Source organism: Artemia franciscana, chromosome 10 (assembly GCF_032884065.1).
Source record: "Artemia franciscana chromosome 10, ASM3288406v1, whole genome shotgun sequence".
In the NCBI taxonomy this organism is placed as follows: Eukaryota; Metazoa; Arthropoda; class Branchiopoda; order Anostraca; family Artemiidae; genus Artemia; species Artemia franciscana.
The window spans coordinates 17,057,037-17,076,398 of NC_088872.1; the positions used below are offsets into that span (position 1 = coordinate 17,057,037).

General features: G+C 35.2%; 1 protein-coding gene across 6 annotated transcripts in view; it reads right to left on the bottom strand.

The window, feature by feature from the left end:
- The window catches only part of LOC136031850 (ankyrin-2-like), a 350,415-nt gene that overhangs the window by 239,830 nt on the left and 91,223 nt on the right, over window positions 1-19,362 (bottom strand). For all 6 annotated transcript variants that reach the window (XM_065711711.1, XM_065711710.1, XM_065711709.1 and 3 more), the window contains 2 exons: window positions 15,969-16,124; window positions 2,050-2,178 (listed from right to left, as the gene is read on the bottom strand). In XM_065711711.1, coding sequence (XP_065567783.1) covers window positions 2,050-2,178; window positions 15,969-16,124 — 285 coding nt within the window. The remainder of the gene's footprint in view (window positions 1-2,049; window positions 2,179-15,968; window positions 16,125-19,362) is intronic.

The following is a 19,362-nucleotide window of genomic DNA, read 5'->3' on the forward strand; positions in this document are numbered from 1 at the left end:
AAACTTTAGAAATGTCCATTTTTATATCATTCTCATTAATTCTGCTAATTTCAAACCTTTCTTTTATTTCTTTGTTTCGTTCTTAAAGCCATTTTAGACACTTTTTGCTCTGCTTAGTTTTGTGCCTTTTGCTCACATTTGTCTGAAAGTAGCTCATTGATTATCAAAAAAAAGTTATTTGAATAAAGAGTAACGTCATAAGTTAAAACGTAAAACAAACCAAAATTATCTTAAATACAAAAGGGACAACCACCCCTCCTCATTACCCAATAAGTTTAAGTTTGGCTAGTGCTTTCGTGACAGCATTTTAGAATGCATCAAATGTGGCCAGTTGGCAACCGCAAGCGCTTTATTAACCGATCGCCTCTCAAAACATTTAAACTAAAAGTGGTACTGTTTAATGTAGACTTTCTATAAAACTTGGTGTCATACTTTCGTGGGAATGTGATTAATTGGGCGGAATTTGGTTAATAGGGAGTGAGCAGCAGTCATCCTTATCAATAGAGTAACTTACGTTCATTTTAAGTTTCAACGTTGCTCTTTACATTCATTTAAAAAAACTACTTTGTTTAATATTACATTTTTTTATTTTCTGATTTACCACAAAGGTTTTACATTAAGTTCCTTTTCGCTTAATGCCTTATCCGAAGCTATCCTTTAAATAACATAATTCTAAATTAATAATGTGATTTTCATTAAGATCGTTACCCTTTCTAGGAGGTGTTTCACCCTTTTCAAAAATTAGACAAAGTTTCATACGTTAATCACTTTTTATGGGTAAATCTAACTCAGATAAATTTCGTATACTTAGAATCGGCATAAGAAGCAGATTTTCTAAAAGTGTAAATTGTTATCAGAATTCCAAGTTTTTAAGTTTTGGTTTAGATTGAATATATCCCCTCTTGACTTACCCTTTATCAGCATGAATGGTTTAAGAAGAGAAATATAGAATCGACTTCATTCTATCCACCCCCTCCTCCTAAAATCGATAAAATGTATACGGGGAGCAAGAGAGCACATAAATACAAATATTAATTTTTAATAAACAGCAAAATAGCTGCTTATTCTGAAGAATTTTTTTCTTATTTGATTCGTCAATTTTCAAGCCGAGGAAGAGGGACTGGACCCATTGACCATCCTCCAAGCAGTTACTGCAAACCTTGAGCGATAGCATTTACTGTAAGTTATGTCACTTTCTTCTGTTTTTAATATAAAGAAGCACAATTACCAAAATCCATCTTGTTTTCAGGAGAAAAGAATAATATTCCTTAGCAGTATTATAAAGGTGCTCACAACAAAATACAGAGACCGAAGTCAGAAACCTTGCTTTTTTTTCATTCCTGTTTCGAATAGCAAAAGATACCTCTCAACATAGACGTTTCTCAAGTTTTTTTTTAATATTTAATACAAATCATCTCGTCAAAAAGGCCCTCTATGAGTCAGGAAAGGATAGCCCCGCTATTGTTCATTTCCATCTCAATATTATATTTATTCGCGTCGTTAGAGATTATATATTATCTGTTATCGAGAAGATCATTTTATTCACCCGCAAAGTTTCTCAAGTAAATTAAATTTTATTTGAGAAAAACAGAATATCAAATATTAAAAAGAATTAACCTCTGCAGTCATCTGAATAAAAAAATGAGCAATGTTGTCATTTACCTTTGGTCCGTCCCAAATCCCCTCCGTGGGTGCCACTGCTAACAGGACATATTTCATAAATCCAACAGCGAAACGATTTAACGTCAGTTATTTTACTTAAACAAGTTTATTGTTTAGAAGTAGTTATTCATGCAAGGGCACACACATGTGAGGGCATATGGGATCTCCCATTTCCCCGTCTGTTCATCTTAGAGGACCGAAGATGGACAATAAAGCATGGATAAATACAAACTAAAATGGAAAAAATAAGGCAAAAAATATTAATTAGGATCCGCACCCTTCTGGGAATTTCTTTTTTAGGCTTACCCCCTAAAACACTTTCTTTGAGTGCCCTTATGTTCCTGTAGATGTTCCCTTTCTCTCAATAAAACCAGATAGATCCAATACCTTAGCTGGATAATTAACATCAGCGTTCCGCTGTATGAGCAAATTGGCAATATTTTCGTTTCCATAGTGAGCTGCGATATGCAATGGAGTGAACCCACTTTTGGACGTGACATCAGGATTATGGTCGTTCTGAAAAATGAAAGATCAATACTCGTCCTTCCCTTTGCATCAAACTGCGAGCGAGTTACAAAGGAACAATCATCCTAATTTAAAGCATGTTATAAACAGGAAACAATCAGAAATGAATCGATAACACACAGAAAAAGAAATTAAATAGAGTAAATAACTTAATTTGAGAAAAAGAAAATCAAAGTGGTATTAAGAGTACTAAAATTGATGGCAATGAAGTTAGTTATGAACACCGTAAACCGGAAACTGAACAAAAAATTATTTTGAATTTGAAAAATTCTCTAATTTTACAAATTTAGATTAAGTGGAAGATACTAATTTAGGTGCACACGGGTCTAACCCAGGGGGGACGGGAGTTAATGCCTTATGTGGGAAGAAAATAAGCCACTTTTTCGAAGAGGAAGAATTTGGTGCTTTAACCCAACCTCCAACCACCCACCCCCACTCCTTCACCAGTGCGCTCAGTAACATAAGACGTAATTTGCAGGATGTGTGCAAAGGGCTGTAAATAATGCAACGTGGCCACTTCCAGTGTTTTTAGATGACAGAATAAATTTTAAAAATGGATCATTTTACTTTCTGCAAAATTAATTTTTCCAACCACCATGACATTTTAACCGTAGTTATAATTGCAGCGTTCAGCTTTTGGCTATTTTTATCACTGATTTATACAATGAGCTTCCTGCAAATACTTCAAATCATAATCAACATCCCCAGTGTAGCTTTTAATTAGCTTAATATAGAGTTTGTCACGCAAAATAGGAGGCGTGTTTTTTAAGTAGGATCCGTTTGAACATAAGTACACAATGTAAGATTATTTCAGAAAAGCAAATTTATTTTCGAAAGTCCATACTTTACTCTAATTTCGACAATTATCAAGTTTTTCCAAACGCTTATCATACCACTCAACTAATTTTAAAATAAAGTCTTCATTAAACTTGTTGCCGACTCGAATAACCAAGAGTTCACTGCTGTCTTGACGTCGTTGTCATCTTTGTTCCACCGGTTGCCACTGAGGTGGCAACCGGTAGAACCGGAGACGAAACATAGGTTTCGTATATCACGTCCAAATCGAGGCAACAGGGCTTGGAATGAAAACACCCATACTCCCCTGAAAATTTGAAGGCCGAACAGACTCTCAAAGCGCAAAACCATGACGTCAGTGTTTTGGAATAGGCATGGTGTTTTTTTGGTCGACTTCGTGCAACGAGGAACCACTATCAATGCAAAAGCATACTGTCTAACCCTCAGAAAGCTCTGTAGAACTAAAAAAAAAAAAAACATGCTGAAAAAGTAAATTGTCTTTCTTCAGGACAGTGCAAGACCTCACACTGCTGGTCAGACCCGCAATTTGTTGGACATCATTGGCTGGGAAGTTTTAGATCGCCCACAATATAATCCTGATCTTTCGTCGAGTGATTACCATCAGTTTCTCCACCTCAAGTAATAACTCAGTGGCAACCGTTACAATGATGATGACGACGTAAGAACGGAAGTGAATTCCTGGTTACCGACACAGGCGGCAAGTTTTCATATAGAGGCTACTTTAGTTCAAATTAGTTCAAAGGTATGAGAAGTATCACAACAAACTTGGCAACTATGCTGTTAAATAGAGTGAACCTTTTCGAAAATAAATTCACTTTTTTTAAAATAATCTTTCGTTGTGTACTTATGTTCAAACGGACCTTACTTAAAAAAAAAAACTCCTTGGACATACAGGAAAAAGAAATTACTAGAACAGATTATAGACAAAACTTGGCAATCAAGAATTTCATGGAAAGCATAGAGACGGAAGCCATATATTCCATACAACAGCAATACGAAAGCGAAAAGAGTCAACAAAACGATCCAGTGTTTTGAACAAATAAAAAAACTTTGGCAAAAATTCCATAAGCCAGAGCACACATAGCAATTTGGACATTCTTTGTGTAGGTGTTCAAGAACTGGAAAAACAAGCCCTCAATTTATAATGAATAATTACCAAAAAACACTTTTATAGTCGTGTCTTAATGAATTAAATAAAAAAAAACAGGTTTTTTCGACTGAAAGTAAGGAGAAGCATTAAAACTTAAAACGAAGAGAAATTATCAAGTGTATGAAGAAGATTGCTTCCTCCTCAGCACCTCGTTCTTTACGCTAATTTTTTTAAGTACTTTAGAAAAAAGCTTCTTATTGTTCCAATTAAACGAACATAGTGTTTCTAAAGTCGTTCTTAAAGAATTGGGACAAAATTCAAACTTTAGCGTAAAAAGTGAGATGTTGAGGAGGAGGCAACCCCCTTCATATACGTAATAATTTCTGTTCGTTTTAAGTTTTAATGTTGCTCCTTACTTTCAGTTGAAAAAACTTGATTTTTTAGTTTAATTTCTGATCGTTTTTAAAATAGTCCCATAAGTTTCTGGGGTCAAATTTTTTGGCCCCACCTCTGCGGAGAAATACCCTCCCACGATGTTTGCCCCCTGAAAACTGAAAACCCCCTCCCCATGAAAAGTTTCCCCATGAAAAAAAGCAGGAGGAAATTCGTCTTCCCATCTTAAAATGTATGCATGCTTCACAATAGCAAATACTATGCGCAAATAATGGGCAATTTTTATAACTTAAAGACCTTTTTCCTGGGGCTGTGGTTGGGGGGGGGGGTCATCTTATGTCCAAAGGCATAGTTATCGGGCCTTTCCAGTATGATGAACAAAATGGCTATCTCAAAATTTTAATCAGATTATTTAGGGGGAGAAGGGATGGGTGAAGGGGTCAAGATTCCCTCAAATCGTTTTGGTCACTTAAAAAGGGCACTAGAACTTTTCAATTTCCCTTCAAATGTAGCCCTCTCACGATATTCTGGGACCACTGAGTCGATTCAATCACTCCTGGAAAAAATAATAATAAATAAACACACATCCATGATCTATCTTCTGGCAAAAAATACAAAATTCCACATTTTTGTCGATAGAAGCTTGAAACCTCTAAAATAGGGTCCTCTGATACGCTGAATCTGATGGTGTAATTTTCATTGGGATTCTATGACTTTTAGAGAGTGTTTTCTCAGGCTTGTAAACTTTAATAGGCAAGATTAAACTTGATGAACCTTATATATTTGAATTTAGGATAAAAGAAATTAGGATAATGAATAAAGATTCATTAAGTTTAGTGTCACCCACCAAAAACTACGAGCCTGAGAAAATTTATCTGATTTTAGAAAAAGGGAGGAATCCCCCCTGAAAGTTAAGGAATCCTAATGAAAATGATACCATCAGATCCAGCATATCAGAGAAGTTTCAAGATCCTGTATACAAAAACGTGGAATTTTTCATTTTTCATATATGTGTGTTTCACGGTGTTTATTTATTTATTTGATCTATTTATTTTCTAGGAAAGATCGTATCGAACTAGTGGTAATTGAAGATCGGAAGAGGGTGCATTAGAACGGAAATGAAAAGTTCTAGTGTCCTTTGAAACGACCAAAAAGATTGGAGGGCAACTAGCCCCCCTTCCATGCCCTTTCTTCCCAAAAGTCGTCCGATCAAAATTTTGAGTTAATCATTTTGTTCAGCATAGTTGAAAGATCCAATAGCTATGCCTTTAGGGGTAACACCCCCACAGCCCGTGGGGAAAAAGCTGTAAATTATGAAATGTGCCCCTTGTTAGCAGATAGTATTTGTTATTGGGAAGTATACCGACATTTTTCGGAGGGGGGATTCTGTGCCTGGAGTGGATTTTCAAGGGGAGGATTTTCCGTGGGGAGAGGAATTTTCAGTGGGGAGTTTAATACCCGCCAAGTATTTAAAAATTTTGCTGTACTAAAGTAGCCAGTTAAACAAGGACAAATAAACGTTTTAAAAAACCAAATCACTCTTTTGTTTTGAGTCGCCCCGATTCCTAGCTAATAAAATCAATAGTTGTATACCCGTAGTTAGGTTCACTATACATTCGCATTAAATCGCATTAAATAAACGATTGTAATTCACTAAATGCCCGTTTTTCTTTTAAATTACTACTATTTGTGGCTAGTAAAACTAAATTTGTGACTTCGTAAGCAAACTTGCGCACACCTTGTACTCAGTACCTTTACTTTACTTTCAAAATACTGGGAAGGCATTGATATAGGTGAACGAAAAAAAAACATTAGGTGATTAAATTTAGATTATTTATCCAACCTTTGTTTATTGTTGGCATCTGCTCAAGTGACAAGTAAGAAAAGTTTCTGAATAGTAGTAAAATGACACTGCTAGTGTTTTGACAGCTGAGTTGGTGAGGTAAACTTGAGAACATAAAATACTCAGGCATGGTCTTAGAATTGAGTGTCATTGCCTATGATTAACTCTGAACTGTGTGCCTTCTCAAAGAAACTACCCCGAAATTACGCAATATTTTCCCTCCTTGTCTAAAAACTAAAACGTACTTAAAGATAACCAAGCTCACGAATTTCTAAAAAAAAAAAAAAAAAAAAAAAAAAAAAAAAAAAAAAAAAAAAAAAAAAAAAAAAAAAAAAAAACATTAACGCGCTTTCCTTCAGATTATTGGTATAGTAGTATATCCAAAATCCAGCAGTACATTTCGTTCCCCCGCTGTATCAAGCTTTAAGGAAATGCATTAATACCCCCCCCCCCCCCCAAAAAAAAGAAGAAGGAAATCTTGATAAATCAACCTTAAAACAAAAGCTCCATGATAAGCAGAGTCAGCAAATTCTAGCCGATTTACGAACACCAAAGGCAATCATGAAGTTTTTTTCGCCAAATGTGAATTTAAAACCCAGCAATGTATATCGTCCTTTGATGTATTTCCCGACAATGGATCCTCAGAGGGACTATACTTTAGCCTGTTCACTTATATTTTTTTAAGTTAATAAATTGATGGAACCCCTTTTCTCATTTGTTTCTTTTATAAATTTCATCAATTTTGGCAACTAAGCCATTCATATACCAAAGAAAAGAATTGAGGAATAGTTCCTACTACATTTAACTGATTCAATTTTATACACTTTTTTTCGGCAGCTGGCCTGTTGACTGGTTAAAAGTTCCTGTATAGTATAAAATGACACGTGAACAGGCCAGGATTTACCAATAAGCCCACTAGGCCGGGCTTAGGGGCACACAATGCCAGGCGGCACAATAAATTATCATTGAGTAACTTTTGTCTTAACAAAAACTGGACTGATGTGAATTATCGTCAAAGTACCAGGTGCACTCTACCGCCGCACTGCCTATTTACAGAAGTGATTTTAAGACAGAACAGGAATGCTGCGGCCACTTATGATCTGTCAGATGTCTCCTAAACAGGAATTCTGTGGCCATTTATAATCTGTCAGATGTCTCCTAAACAGGAATTCTGTGGCCACTTATAATCTGTCAGACGTCTCCTAAACAGGGATTCTGTGGCCACTTATAATCCGTCAGATGTCTCCTAAGAATGGCAGTTGAGAGTTCGGTCTCACCTCTCTCTTTCATTACTTTTGGCTTATCACTTGCGTTTTGTTCAGTGCTTCCAACATAACCAAATTTTCTGGGATTTCCCGAAAATCTCGCAAACACGGAGTGGCAAAAACTTACTGAAGGGTAAACAGTTTATACAGCCATTTAAAGAGAGTCTCCAATTAGAAAAAAAAAACTTTTCAGGAAAATATTGTTAACCACAATCTTTATTGTTAGCGCTTGCACTGTTGACGTCTAAGCACGGTTCTTGAATAGCAACAATACAGCATTTCAAGTGTTTTGATTGAGACGAAGCGGTACTTCCAACAACATAAGAAAACACTTAGAAAATGTCAATGATCCTACTAACAAGATACAGAATTCATAATACAAACCTAATTGGTGGTCAATTTTCTTTCTAACATTACCAGAATGAAAAGCCTTTGATCAAAACAAAGAAGAACATATCTGACTGGTCAACTTTGCCATAATTATTTTCTTTGGTGTTATCTTTTGGCAGATGTCGTATTGACTGGTAGGCTTAGTTCCTGAATAGGTGTAAAACGACAATTCGAGTGCTGTTGATGGAAATGGAGCGGTACTTATGAGAACAATATTCTGCAAAGTTTTGACGGAAAATCGATTCATTGCAGAGGGGAATTGATTGCGAGAAGAGAACATTGCTGACAGGCCTTATTTTTATGCCATTTTCGAGAAAGATTTCCTTTTTTTAGCTTTTAACAAGTTTTCAAGTCTAAGGCAAAACCCAACTAGCCCTTCCCAGAATAGTACCCTGTTTTAAGCCGCCGTCATCTAATTTATAATATAAATGATTGATTGAAAAAAATGTTTTAATCCATTAAAAGGGATTTTCATAAGTGAATACATGGAAACTTGATTAATTCTAAGGCTCTTCAATTCATAATATGTCTGGTGAATTAAATTTATATTCGATTTTTTTTTTGCTTTAATTTCTCTTTCTAATTTTTGACATTTAATCGACTTCCTCCGTGAATAGAAACCCGTGCTTCATTTAAAAAAGATCTAAAATTACCGATCAAATAAGATTATCCTAAGAACAGCAACTTCGTTAAAATTTTAATCATCAACTCTGCGTTTCATCACAACACATAATGCGAGTGTCTCTCCGTTTTCTCTTTTTTGTTAGGGGGGGGGGCTGAGGACTTGAGTCTGGTGAAGATTAAATTTAGCTATTTGGTTTTTATTTATATAAACTATGGGTGAGATTGGCATTTGGCAGTTTGGTGCTACAAGGACTTGTCAGTAGTACCAGTAGCAGTAAAACTGAAAGATGTCCCTATCTCTTGGGATTTTTCATCCATATTATGTAATCTGGATTTAGGTTTCTAAATCGTCAATCAAAGAGGGAATTTCTACGATTTCTAACCCAGTCATTCCTAATACAAAAATACAAAAGTCAATTAACATGAGTTTAGAAAAAAGATAGAGCCTAAGTTTTATCACGGATTATCATCATTGCACTGACCAGCCCAAAACAATTATTCTAGTTCCTTGTATGACAAGATCCATAAAAAAAAAAAGGAAAAAAAAAACATTTTGTCATTCTCACAAAATTTCAAGCATTGGATAATCCAATTTAATAATAAAACTCTATGAAGGTAATTACTGGCATCGCAAGATGCACATGGCTCTGCGCCTCTGGCCATGCATCCGTGCAGTTTAGCCTAAGCCATTTAAAATTTATACTAATAGTGTATTAAAAATTTAACATAAAATATGCGCTATCTTTTCCAGTAAGTCTTCCTTTCCCACAATTCTCTTCTGCTTCTTTAATTTAGTCTGGTCCACCCTTACATGTCAAAGCCGTATACAAAGGAGGGTTAGGGGGTTCGACCCCCTCCCCAAAATGCTTTTCCAACTCTTGAAAACGTAATAAATGTATATAAACATATTTTGATACTTGTTAATTAAATAAGACACACTCAAGAATTACGCTTAGGTTAGATCTGAGAAAACCGGTTTCGTAACCACAAAGACAAGTGACAAATGACAGAATAGATGGGAAATATATAATTTGGGCTATATATTTGCACATTAGGGGGAAGGTAGGGGTGAAGTACTTAGACAGTATGAAGTTAAAAAACAATTCTTACTTCATAATAAAGAATAATTGTAGCTAACATATTTTAGATGCAGACCCGTTACACTTCCCTTCCCTCCCCTAATGTACAAATACATAGCCCAAACTATACATTTCTCATTTATTCTGTCGCTTGTCTTTGTGGCTACGAAACCAGTTTCTCTGATCTAACCTAAGCGTTTTTATTAAGTGTGTTTCGTTTAATTAACAAGTACGACAATTTCTGATGCGTCTTTTAAGTTTTTGTGCCCCCCCAAACAAACATCCTCGATATGGCCTTGTTACACGACGAATTGTTGTCAAGGTATTGTCTTTCGGGGAATTAATCTATATTACTATGATATTTCAGACTACTAATCCCAAAAGAATATTATATGCAATTAGGCCAACTATCCTTATAAGTATTTCCACAACACTAAAAAAAACTATTACAGCACAAGATTTAGTGTTCGGATTAAGTTCTATAAGTGTTGTAATTCTAGTTTTACCTCTTCTATTCAGTTGTCGCGGTTCCGTTGTATGTTCACTCAGAATTTTTTTGTTTTGATTAAAATACACTTTGCCAGCTCAGTAGAAATACTGAGGATCCGATAGCTTATTTAACATTCAGATTATCAGACGGAAAAGGTGCTATGTTTTTAAAATATATATATATATATATATATATATATATATATATATATATATATATATATATATATATATATATATATATATATATATATATATATATATATATATATATATATATATATATATATATATATATATATATATATATATATGTAGTTGCACGATTTAGTACCACAGAAATATTATCTAGAATTTTAGAATACTTGATATTCCCTACTTTTCTTTCGCTCTCTATAGCTTCTTTGCTTTAATCGTATGCGCCTTTACACATCACATTGCTAAGTAGGCTCATTTGCTTGTTTTGTAATTACAATATTCCAAGTAGATCCGTGCATCCAAGTCCTTTCATCATGTTTGTGTGCATCTAATCATTCTGTATTATTATACTCGAACTACTACTCCTGCCATGTCTGTTATTTGTGATTCTACTTAACAATTTCCTAGTTCTTTTCGCACAACAAAATGTTTACACTCTCAAAGCAGAAGATGTAGCACAAAAAATTCATTTCAAGGGCTTAATAGCTGCAAAGTCACTCTGTCTCTAACGTAGAAGCAGCTTCATGCTACGTTGTTTAGTCTAAAATGAGTTTTAGGATTACATTATCATGTTTTTTTGATTTTTTTTAATTAGACTTGACTTTTGGTTTTAATAGGAAGCTCTTAGTTTCATTTCCTTATTCCTCGTTCCTTTCCTTTTTTTGGCTCCTTTCATACTTTCCTTTAGATTCATATATTTGCAAATATTTAGAGCAAAAGGAACTGTGTTTTTATAATCATTTAGTTAGAATAAAAAAAATATCCTAGGATCCAAAGCAAAGATTATAAGTTCAGTGCGCGTTCTTAGCCCTTTTTCATTTCATAACACCCGGAAATTCACCAATATGACGAGATTTGTCTCTGGTGTTGACGTCTTAGACGCCTGCATTCCTGCCTCCTAATGTACACACAAGTGTCCAGTGAGTAGCCCCTTGTGTCACTAGGTAGCTAGCCAATTAGGGATCCTGAACAACAATCTGATGATAACAATTGGATAATTATAGGATTCTCAATGAACACCATAGTCCCACCATCGGTCGCCTATAGAGATGAAAATTCTGCAACCCGATCATCAACGAGACTGACCTTTCATTCTTCATTAATGAATTTATTTGTATTCAGGAATTAGCAACCATCAAATGTCTTCATTTTTCTTTGGATTTCTCTTGGATTTATGAGGAACTTTAACTACATTTCTAAGGATATTATTAATCACTGATTTCCTTTTGCTTTATCTATAGTGTTTTACCGCATTAATTAGTAAGATATCAAATACCAACCTAAAAAATCCCTTAATGTCTCTCAAATTTATTTCGAATCATGGAAAAGGGCACATTTTCCTTCTTTTCTTTTCATTTTGGCAAGAACTGGGCGAAGAAAAAAATTGATTTTAAAAAGCTTCAGATTCAGTATAGGGCCAAATCACACGATTCGAAAAAGAAAAAAGTTATAGGACCCGTGTTGTCAAGATAACCACCATATATAGGGTAAGACCCCCCCCCCCATTAGTAAGACAGTGCTTATCTCAGACAGATATCCTGATTAAAGACTATCTCTTTTAAACATAGACATAAAGCTCCTAATCTTGGACATTATGTATATTGGTTAGATAGTGGGGATTTGCTGATAGTTAGGACTAGACTATTGCAATTGGCTGACAACAATCTTGGAAAACTTCTGATTTTTAGTGTTTAAATTTAGACACAAGTTACCCATACAATCTAGCATATTTAAATAAAACTATTCTGTTGACAGCACCGGTCTTACATTAAATATGTCCAAAATTGACTTTATCTGTGATTTGGATATTCCATTCTAACTTTAAGATCCTGTATCCAAGATTGGAACATTTTCAAGATTAGACACCACCGTTGTCTATCAGTATATTTGAGATTGTGAGTTGCACGTATGTTTAAACGTGTTGCGAGATTAGACCTCACCGTTGTCTATCAGTATATTTGAGATTGTGAGTTGCACGTATGTTTAAACGTGTTGCAAGATTAGACCTCACCGTTGTCTATCAGCATATTTGAGATTGTGAATTGCATGTGAGTTTAAATGTTTTGCAAGATTAGACTCCACCGTTGTCTATCAGTATATTTGAGATTGTGAGTTGCACATATGTTTAAACGTGTTGCAAGATTAGACCTCACCGTTGTCTATCAGTATATTTGAGATTGTGAATTGCATATGAGTTTAAATATTTTGCAAGATTAGACACCACCGTTGTCTATCAGTATATTTGAGATTGTGAATTGCATGTGAGTTTAAATGTTTTGCGAGATTAGACCTCACCGTTGTCTATCAGTATATTTGAGATTGTGAGTTGCACGTATGTTTAAATGTGTTGCAAGATTAGACCTTACCGTTGTCTATCAGTATATTTGAGATTGTGAATTGCATGTGAGTTTAAATGTTTTGCAAGGTTAGACACCACCGTTGTCTATCAGTATATTTAAGATTATGAGTTGCACATGAGTTTGAACGTGTTGCGAGATTAGACCTCACCGTTGTCTATCATTATATTTGAGATTGTGAGTTGCACGTATGTTTAAACGTGTTGCAAGATTAGACCTCACCGTTGTCTATCAGCATATTTGACATTGTAAATTGCATGTGAGTTTGAATGTTTTGCAAGATTATACTCCACCGTTGTCTTTCAGTATATTTGAGATTGTGAGTTGCACGTGAGTTTAAACGTGTTGCAAGATTAGACCTCACCGTTGTCTATCAGAATATTTGAGATTGTGAATTGCATGTGAGTTTAAATGTTTTGCAAGATTAGACACCACCGTTGTCTATCAGTATATTTGAGATTGTGAGTTGCACGTGAGTTTAAACGTGTTGCGAGATTAGACCTCACCGTTGTCTATCAGTATATTTGAGATTGTGAGTTGCACGTATGTTTAAACGTGTTGAAAGATTAGACCTCACCGTTGTCTATCAGTATATTTGAGATTTTGAGTTGCACGTGAGTTTAAACGTGTTGCAAGATTAGACCTCACCGTTGTCTATCTGTATATTTGAGATTGTGAATTGCATGTGAGTTTAAATGTTTTGCAAGATTAGACACCACCGTTGTCTATCAGTATATTTGAGATTGTGAGTTGCATGTGAGTTTAAATGTGTTGCAAGATAAAACTTCACCGTTGTCTATCAGTATATTTGAGATTGTGACTGTTGTATATGGTAAAAATATTTAAGGTAAACTCATACTTTTTAAGAAGATTTTGGCAAATTCAACGGTGATTTAGGTGGTATAATTGAGACTTTACAATGATTTAACTGTTGAAGTAGTGATTAGCCATCCTAATATTGAGCATCTTATCCTATGCTTTTTTGTTTATGGAACTAATAAAGAGCTATACAACCAAATATTTAACTAAGTTGAAACAAATTTGTCACTAAGGCGTAATCTCGGTGCCACGAAGTATCATACTGCTACATTATCCCGCCGATTGTCAACAAGACTGGCCTTTTGTTCTTCCTAAACAAATTTCCTTGTATTCAGGAATTACAATATTATTTGTATTTGCTACTTTACAAACTTCTCAAATAAACACAAAATTATCACAATTTAATTTAAAAACAAAAATTTCGCGGATTATCAGAGGTTTCCTACCTAGTCAACTTTGTGACTTTGTTATTTTCAAGCTTGTTTAATAACAAAAATCAAAAACATGTCACCAAATGAAATTAAAATGGAATAGTTGTGGGCATCAAGTCATGGCTAATTGTAGAAAAAGCCAAGACAGATAGTCCAATTGAGTGAGAAGAAAAACCTGTTATTAATTTAGCCCCCCCCCCCTTTCATTGCCGACGTTACCATCTCCCACTTATACTATACCTCTCATGTCACTCCACAATGTCGACCAAGAGTCAATCTGTTGGAGGTTCTACCATGTTCATCACGCCGGGTTGAGCAAATATATTTGAAATTAGCAAATATATTTGGTCTTGAGGCGGGAAGAACCAAGAATTTAGAATTGAAACATGAGACCAATAATTTCGCCAAGAATCAGAGGCAAATAAGCATCTAAAGTCAAAATATGGGCCATTCTACAATGAGCGTCAGGCAAGGCAATTGATTCAATTTATTAATCAATTAATTTCAATATTTAATCAATCAATTTTTGAATTAAAATGGAATAGTTGTGGACATCAAGTCATGGCTAATTGTAGAAAAGGCCAAGACAGATAGTCGAATTGAGTGAGACGCTCTGAAACGCCAAATATAAGACTGAAAATAAATGAAAAAAAGTGTTTTGTAAGCTGTCACAGCGGTTTACAATGTTAACCATTTTTTTAAGATAATTAATGAGGAAAAATAAGAATTTAAAAAAAAATTCACAACTTCTATTAAGCTTTCCTTCCAGAACATTAACACAGGTATAGCACCGTCAAAATAAAAACATTATTTTCTATGATGAGCTTGTTCTTTTCTCGCTAACTTAATAGCAGGAAGTTAGGCATGCTGCACCTTGTTTAAAACCAGAATCAAGCAAAGTTTTTTAATCTGTATAATAATTGGAGGGCAAAAAGGTGACCCATAGAAAATTGGCACAGAAACGAGGCAAGTCAAAACTACAGAATTTTTAACATGAGAAACCACAATTTTTGTAGAGAAACTACAATTTCTCTTCTTATAGTGTTCACTTGTTTTTTTTTTTTGTGTTTTTTTTTTCTAGCACTGAAGACACTTGACAGAAGACGACTTTGTCGAAATAATTGTTTCTCGTTTTCATATTTTGCTACTGGCTGACAAAATCCTCGTTTTTTCTCACCTATTTTATTTTATTTTTCATTTATTTTATCTTTTCTCTTCCTGGTTACATTTGTCGACGCCACATCACTGCGAAAAGTCCTTATGCGGATAAAGCTAAATTAATAATAAATACAGGAGAGGAAGGGGGGAGGAAATCGCAAAATTGCAGAAATATTCATGATAATATCTATTAAACCATCTTCTAGAATCAGTAAGAGTCTGGTTCCGTCGTATCCCCGGATAAACCACATCCCACTACTAACATTGAAGCATAATTTTGCGAGACAATTAACAGTAAATATACGTACTTTTATCTCTGGACAACTTTGAGAAATCCGTTCAGCGGTTGAACCCACCCGCCAATAGCACTTATAGCACTTGTTAACGCATTTTTGGCTCTAGAAAACTCTTTGGAGACTCCAATTATAATTTGCAAGTTAATTCAATACTTGCAATTCGAATTCGACCATCACTCACAGTTTTAGCACAAAATTTTATACAACAACTTGCAAGATTTGAGTTTTTGGCTTCAAACGAGTTTTTACCGCCAGAGAAACTTTTTGTGATTCAACTTTTTGTAAAAAATTTCAAAATTCTATATATTTTCAAAAGTATCTAAAGTTTTTGCCCCACAATCAATTTTTTGGGTTTGTTAAGAAAACATCTCAAACATTAAAACAAATTAGAATCAACGTTGATAAAAAAAAAGTCTGATTGTGTTTTTTACTTAAGCATAAAAATTACTTGAGAGAACGATTCTAGAAAATTATTATTTAGTTCTTGAGTTGGAAAAAATGTAACACCGTTCTTCCGTGTAAATGGCACTTACTTGAAGGAGCAATGCAGCAGCTTTGCAATCGTCTTTCTTTGCCGCAATATGAAGGGCTGGCAGTCGTACTTTTCCTCGCGCGTCGTTCTCCAAAAGAACTGCAACAACTCGGTCGTGTCCTTGTTGCAAAGCAACAGCTAAGGGAGTAAACCCGTCCTAAACGAAAAAAAAATTACTTAAAATTGGCTTTCACTTATCCTGGAGATGGTATCAAATCAATGGTAAAAATTCAGAACTTTCAAATCGTGATATCAGGATATAGTCACTCTAAAAATAAGCAGGGAATATTTCAATATTTAGCAGCGTAGTACTAAATCCATCCACACAAAGGAAACATTTTAACAATTGCCACCCCCCTCCCCACCAAAAAGGAAACGCCACTTGATTGTTTTTGTTAATGGTAAAATGAAATATATCTAATGCAAAACTTTTTTTTACTTCCGCTTTGCATGTGTTTTCCACACATCCCGAACAAAATCAGATAATATGAATTTTTAACGCTACAAGTCTAGGTATTTCAACTTTTTAACATGTCAGTGCAATCTTATTCCATAATAAAAAGGAAACACTTCAAAAGTTTTGCTTTCGTATGTTTTTTGAAGAAAAACAAGAGCTAAGAGCTCATATGGCACTTGTGACGAGGTCAGAAGAGCCAAGATCTCATATGGTATGAGCTCTAGCAAATTTCTTAGAATTAATGGATTGCTTTAAAAGGAAAATCAGAGGCTTAATGCCGGTCGGGATTTAAAATAAGAGCTCAGAGTCACTAGGTCCTTCTAAATATCAAAATTCATTAAGATCCGATCACCCACTCGTAAGTTAAAAATACCTCAATTTTTCTAAATTTTCCTCTCTCTTCAGCCCCCCAGATGATCTAATCGGGTAAAACGACTTTATTAAGCCAATTTGTGCAGCTCCCTGACACGCTTACCAATTTTCATCGTCCTAGCACGTCCAGAAGCACCAAATTCGCCAAAGCACAGAACCCCACCACCTAACTCCACCAAAGAGAGCGGATCCAGTCCGGTTACGTCAATCACGTATCTACGACATATATAAACGTTTTCCAATATTTCTGGTATCCCCCTCAAACTCCCCCCAGTGTCAAAAGCTCTGGTCGGAATTTGAAATAAGAGGTATGAGACATGAGTGCCTTCTAAATATCAAATTTCATTAAGATCGGGTCACCCATTCTTAAGTTAAAAATACCTCAATCTTTCTGATTTTTCCAAATTAACAACCCGCAGCTCCCTCAAAGAGAACGGATCCGTACCAATTATGTCAATCTCGTATCTATAACTTGTGCTTATTCTTCCAATCAAGTTTCATCCCGATCTCTCCACTTTAAGGGTTTTCCAAGATTTCCTAGTTCCAAGATGTCTGTTTCCCACCTCCAACCCTCAATGTCCCCGGATCCGATTCGAATTGAAAATGGAGCATCTGAGACATAAGATTCTTCTATATATCAAGTTTCATTAAGATCCGATCACCCATTCGTAAGATACCTCGATTTTGACGTTTTGCAAGAATTCCGGTTTCCCCCTCCAACTCCCTTCAATGTCACCGGATCTGGTCAAGATTTAAAAAGAGAGTTCTAAAGCTCAAGATCCTTCTATACATCAAATTCCTTTAAGATATGATCACCCGTTCGTAAGTTACAAATAGGCCTACCTCGTCTTTTCTAATTTTTCCGAATTACTTCCCCCCCCCCCAACTCCACCAAAGAGATCGGATCCGGTCCGGTTATGTCAGTCACCTATCTTGGACTTGTACTTATTCTTTCCACTAAGTTTCATCCTGATCTCTCCGCTTTAAGTGTTTTCCAAGATTTCCGCCCCCCCCCCCTAATGACACTGGATCCGGTCGGGATTTAAAATAAGAGATCTGAGTTACGAGGTCCTTCTAAATATGAAGTTTTCCGATCACTCCTTCGTAAGTTAAAAATACGTCATTTTTTCTAAAATAGCGATGAAGACCACACTGCCTTTCCATAACAAACAAATACAAAGTAGAAACAATAGGGAAAATCTTCTCAAGACAGTGGAAATCAATTCTGTGGATATTTCGGCCCTATGTCCAAGGGCCGTCTTCAGCACAATATGAGAACAAAAGAGAAAATATGTATATATAAATAAACTAAACTTCGTTGAAGTAAGGATGCTAGGGCCTGTTTTTAAAAAAGTTTTTATAAAACATTATTTAGTTTTATTTTTCACGATTTAATGTAGGTTTATTTATATATACATATTTTCTCTCTTGTTCTCGTATTGTGCTGAAGACGGCCCTTGGACATAGGGCCAAAATATCCACAGAATTGATTTCCACTGTCTTGAAAAGATTTTTCCTATTGTTTCTACTTTGTATTTGTTAGTCATTTTTTTCTAATTTTTCAGAATTAAACCCCCCCCCCAATAGAGCGGATCCGTTCCAATTATGTCAATCACGTATCTAAGACTTCTGTCTTCCAGGGTAACATACACTGGACCGCTGACGGCAGATTAAATGGGAAGAGCTGTTTGTATGCGCCGACAATAAAGCAGCCAAAAATTGCTGAGTTTGATAAATTTATAAGCAGTGTTCCGAGATGAGTACATTAAACCTTTAGCATACATATTCTAAAGGGGAGGATCAGCAAAACCACCCATGTTCAATCACTCATTGATCCTTTCGATCGACATTATCAATCCGATTCTCCCTTTGAGGAGAATCGGATTTCCTCCGTTTATTTTCACTTTCTTGAGAATCTTAAATTCAAAAATGCTGCCTTACTTATCTTTATCCATCTCTATACGTCTTTTTTAGTGGCTTTACGGGTCTATTAAACAAAACCAAGCCATTGCATAAATATTTTGGCATTTGCTAAATATTTTAGCAAAAAGCAGATCTTGGCACAAAGAAGCAAAAATGAAGCTTATTCTTCAAGCTTCTTTTTCAAAACACAAATTTCACCTTGGTTACTCAGCTTAGGACGGAAATTTCTATTGAAAAAGACGGAATATTTTCATAGTCAATATTTTTCTCGAAAGTTTCATTGGTGGTCACCAATTGTTCAGATAATGAACACCCGCTAAGTATCGTAAAGAGAAACAAATAATAGCATTATCCCCATCATGCTGATGCTGTAAAACCCAATTATTTATTACAAATCAGCGTCAGAAACACCTGAACATGGAAATACTGTCCAGAATATATCAAATGCAGACATGTTAACGTCGTTTTTCATTTCTATTCGATAAAAATATGACGTCAGATCCATCCAATCAACATCCGCTGCCAGCAAAACAAGAGCTAAGAGCTCATATGGCACTTGTGACGAGGCGAGAAGAGCTAAGAGCCAAGAGATCATATGGTATGAGCTCTAACAAAATTCTATGAATCAATAGATTGATTTAAA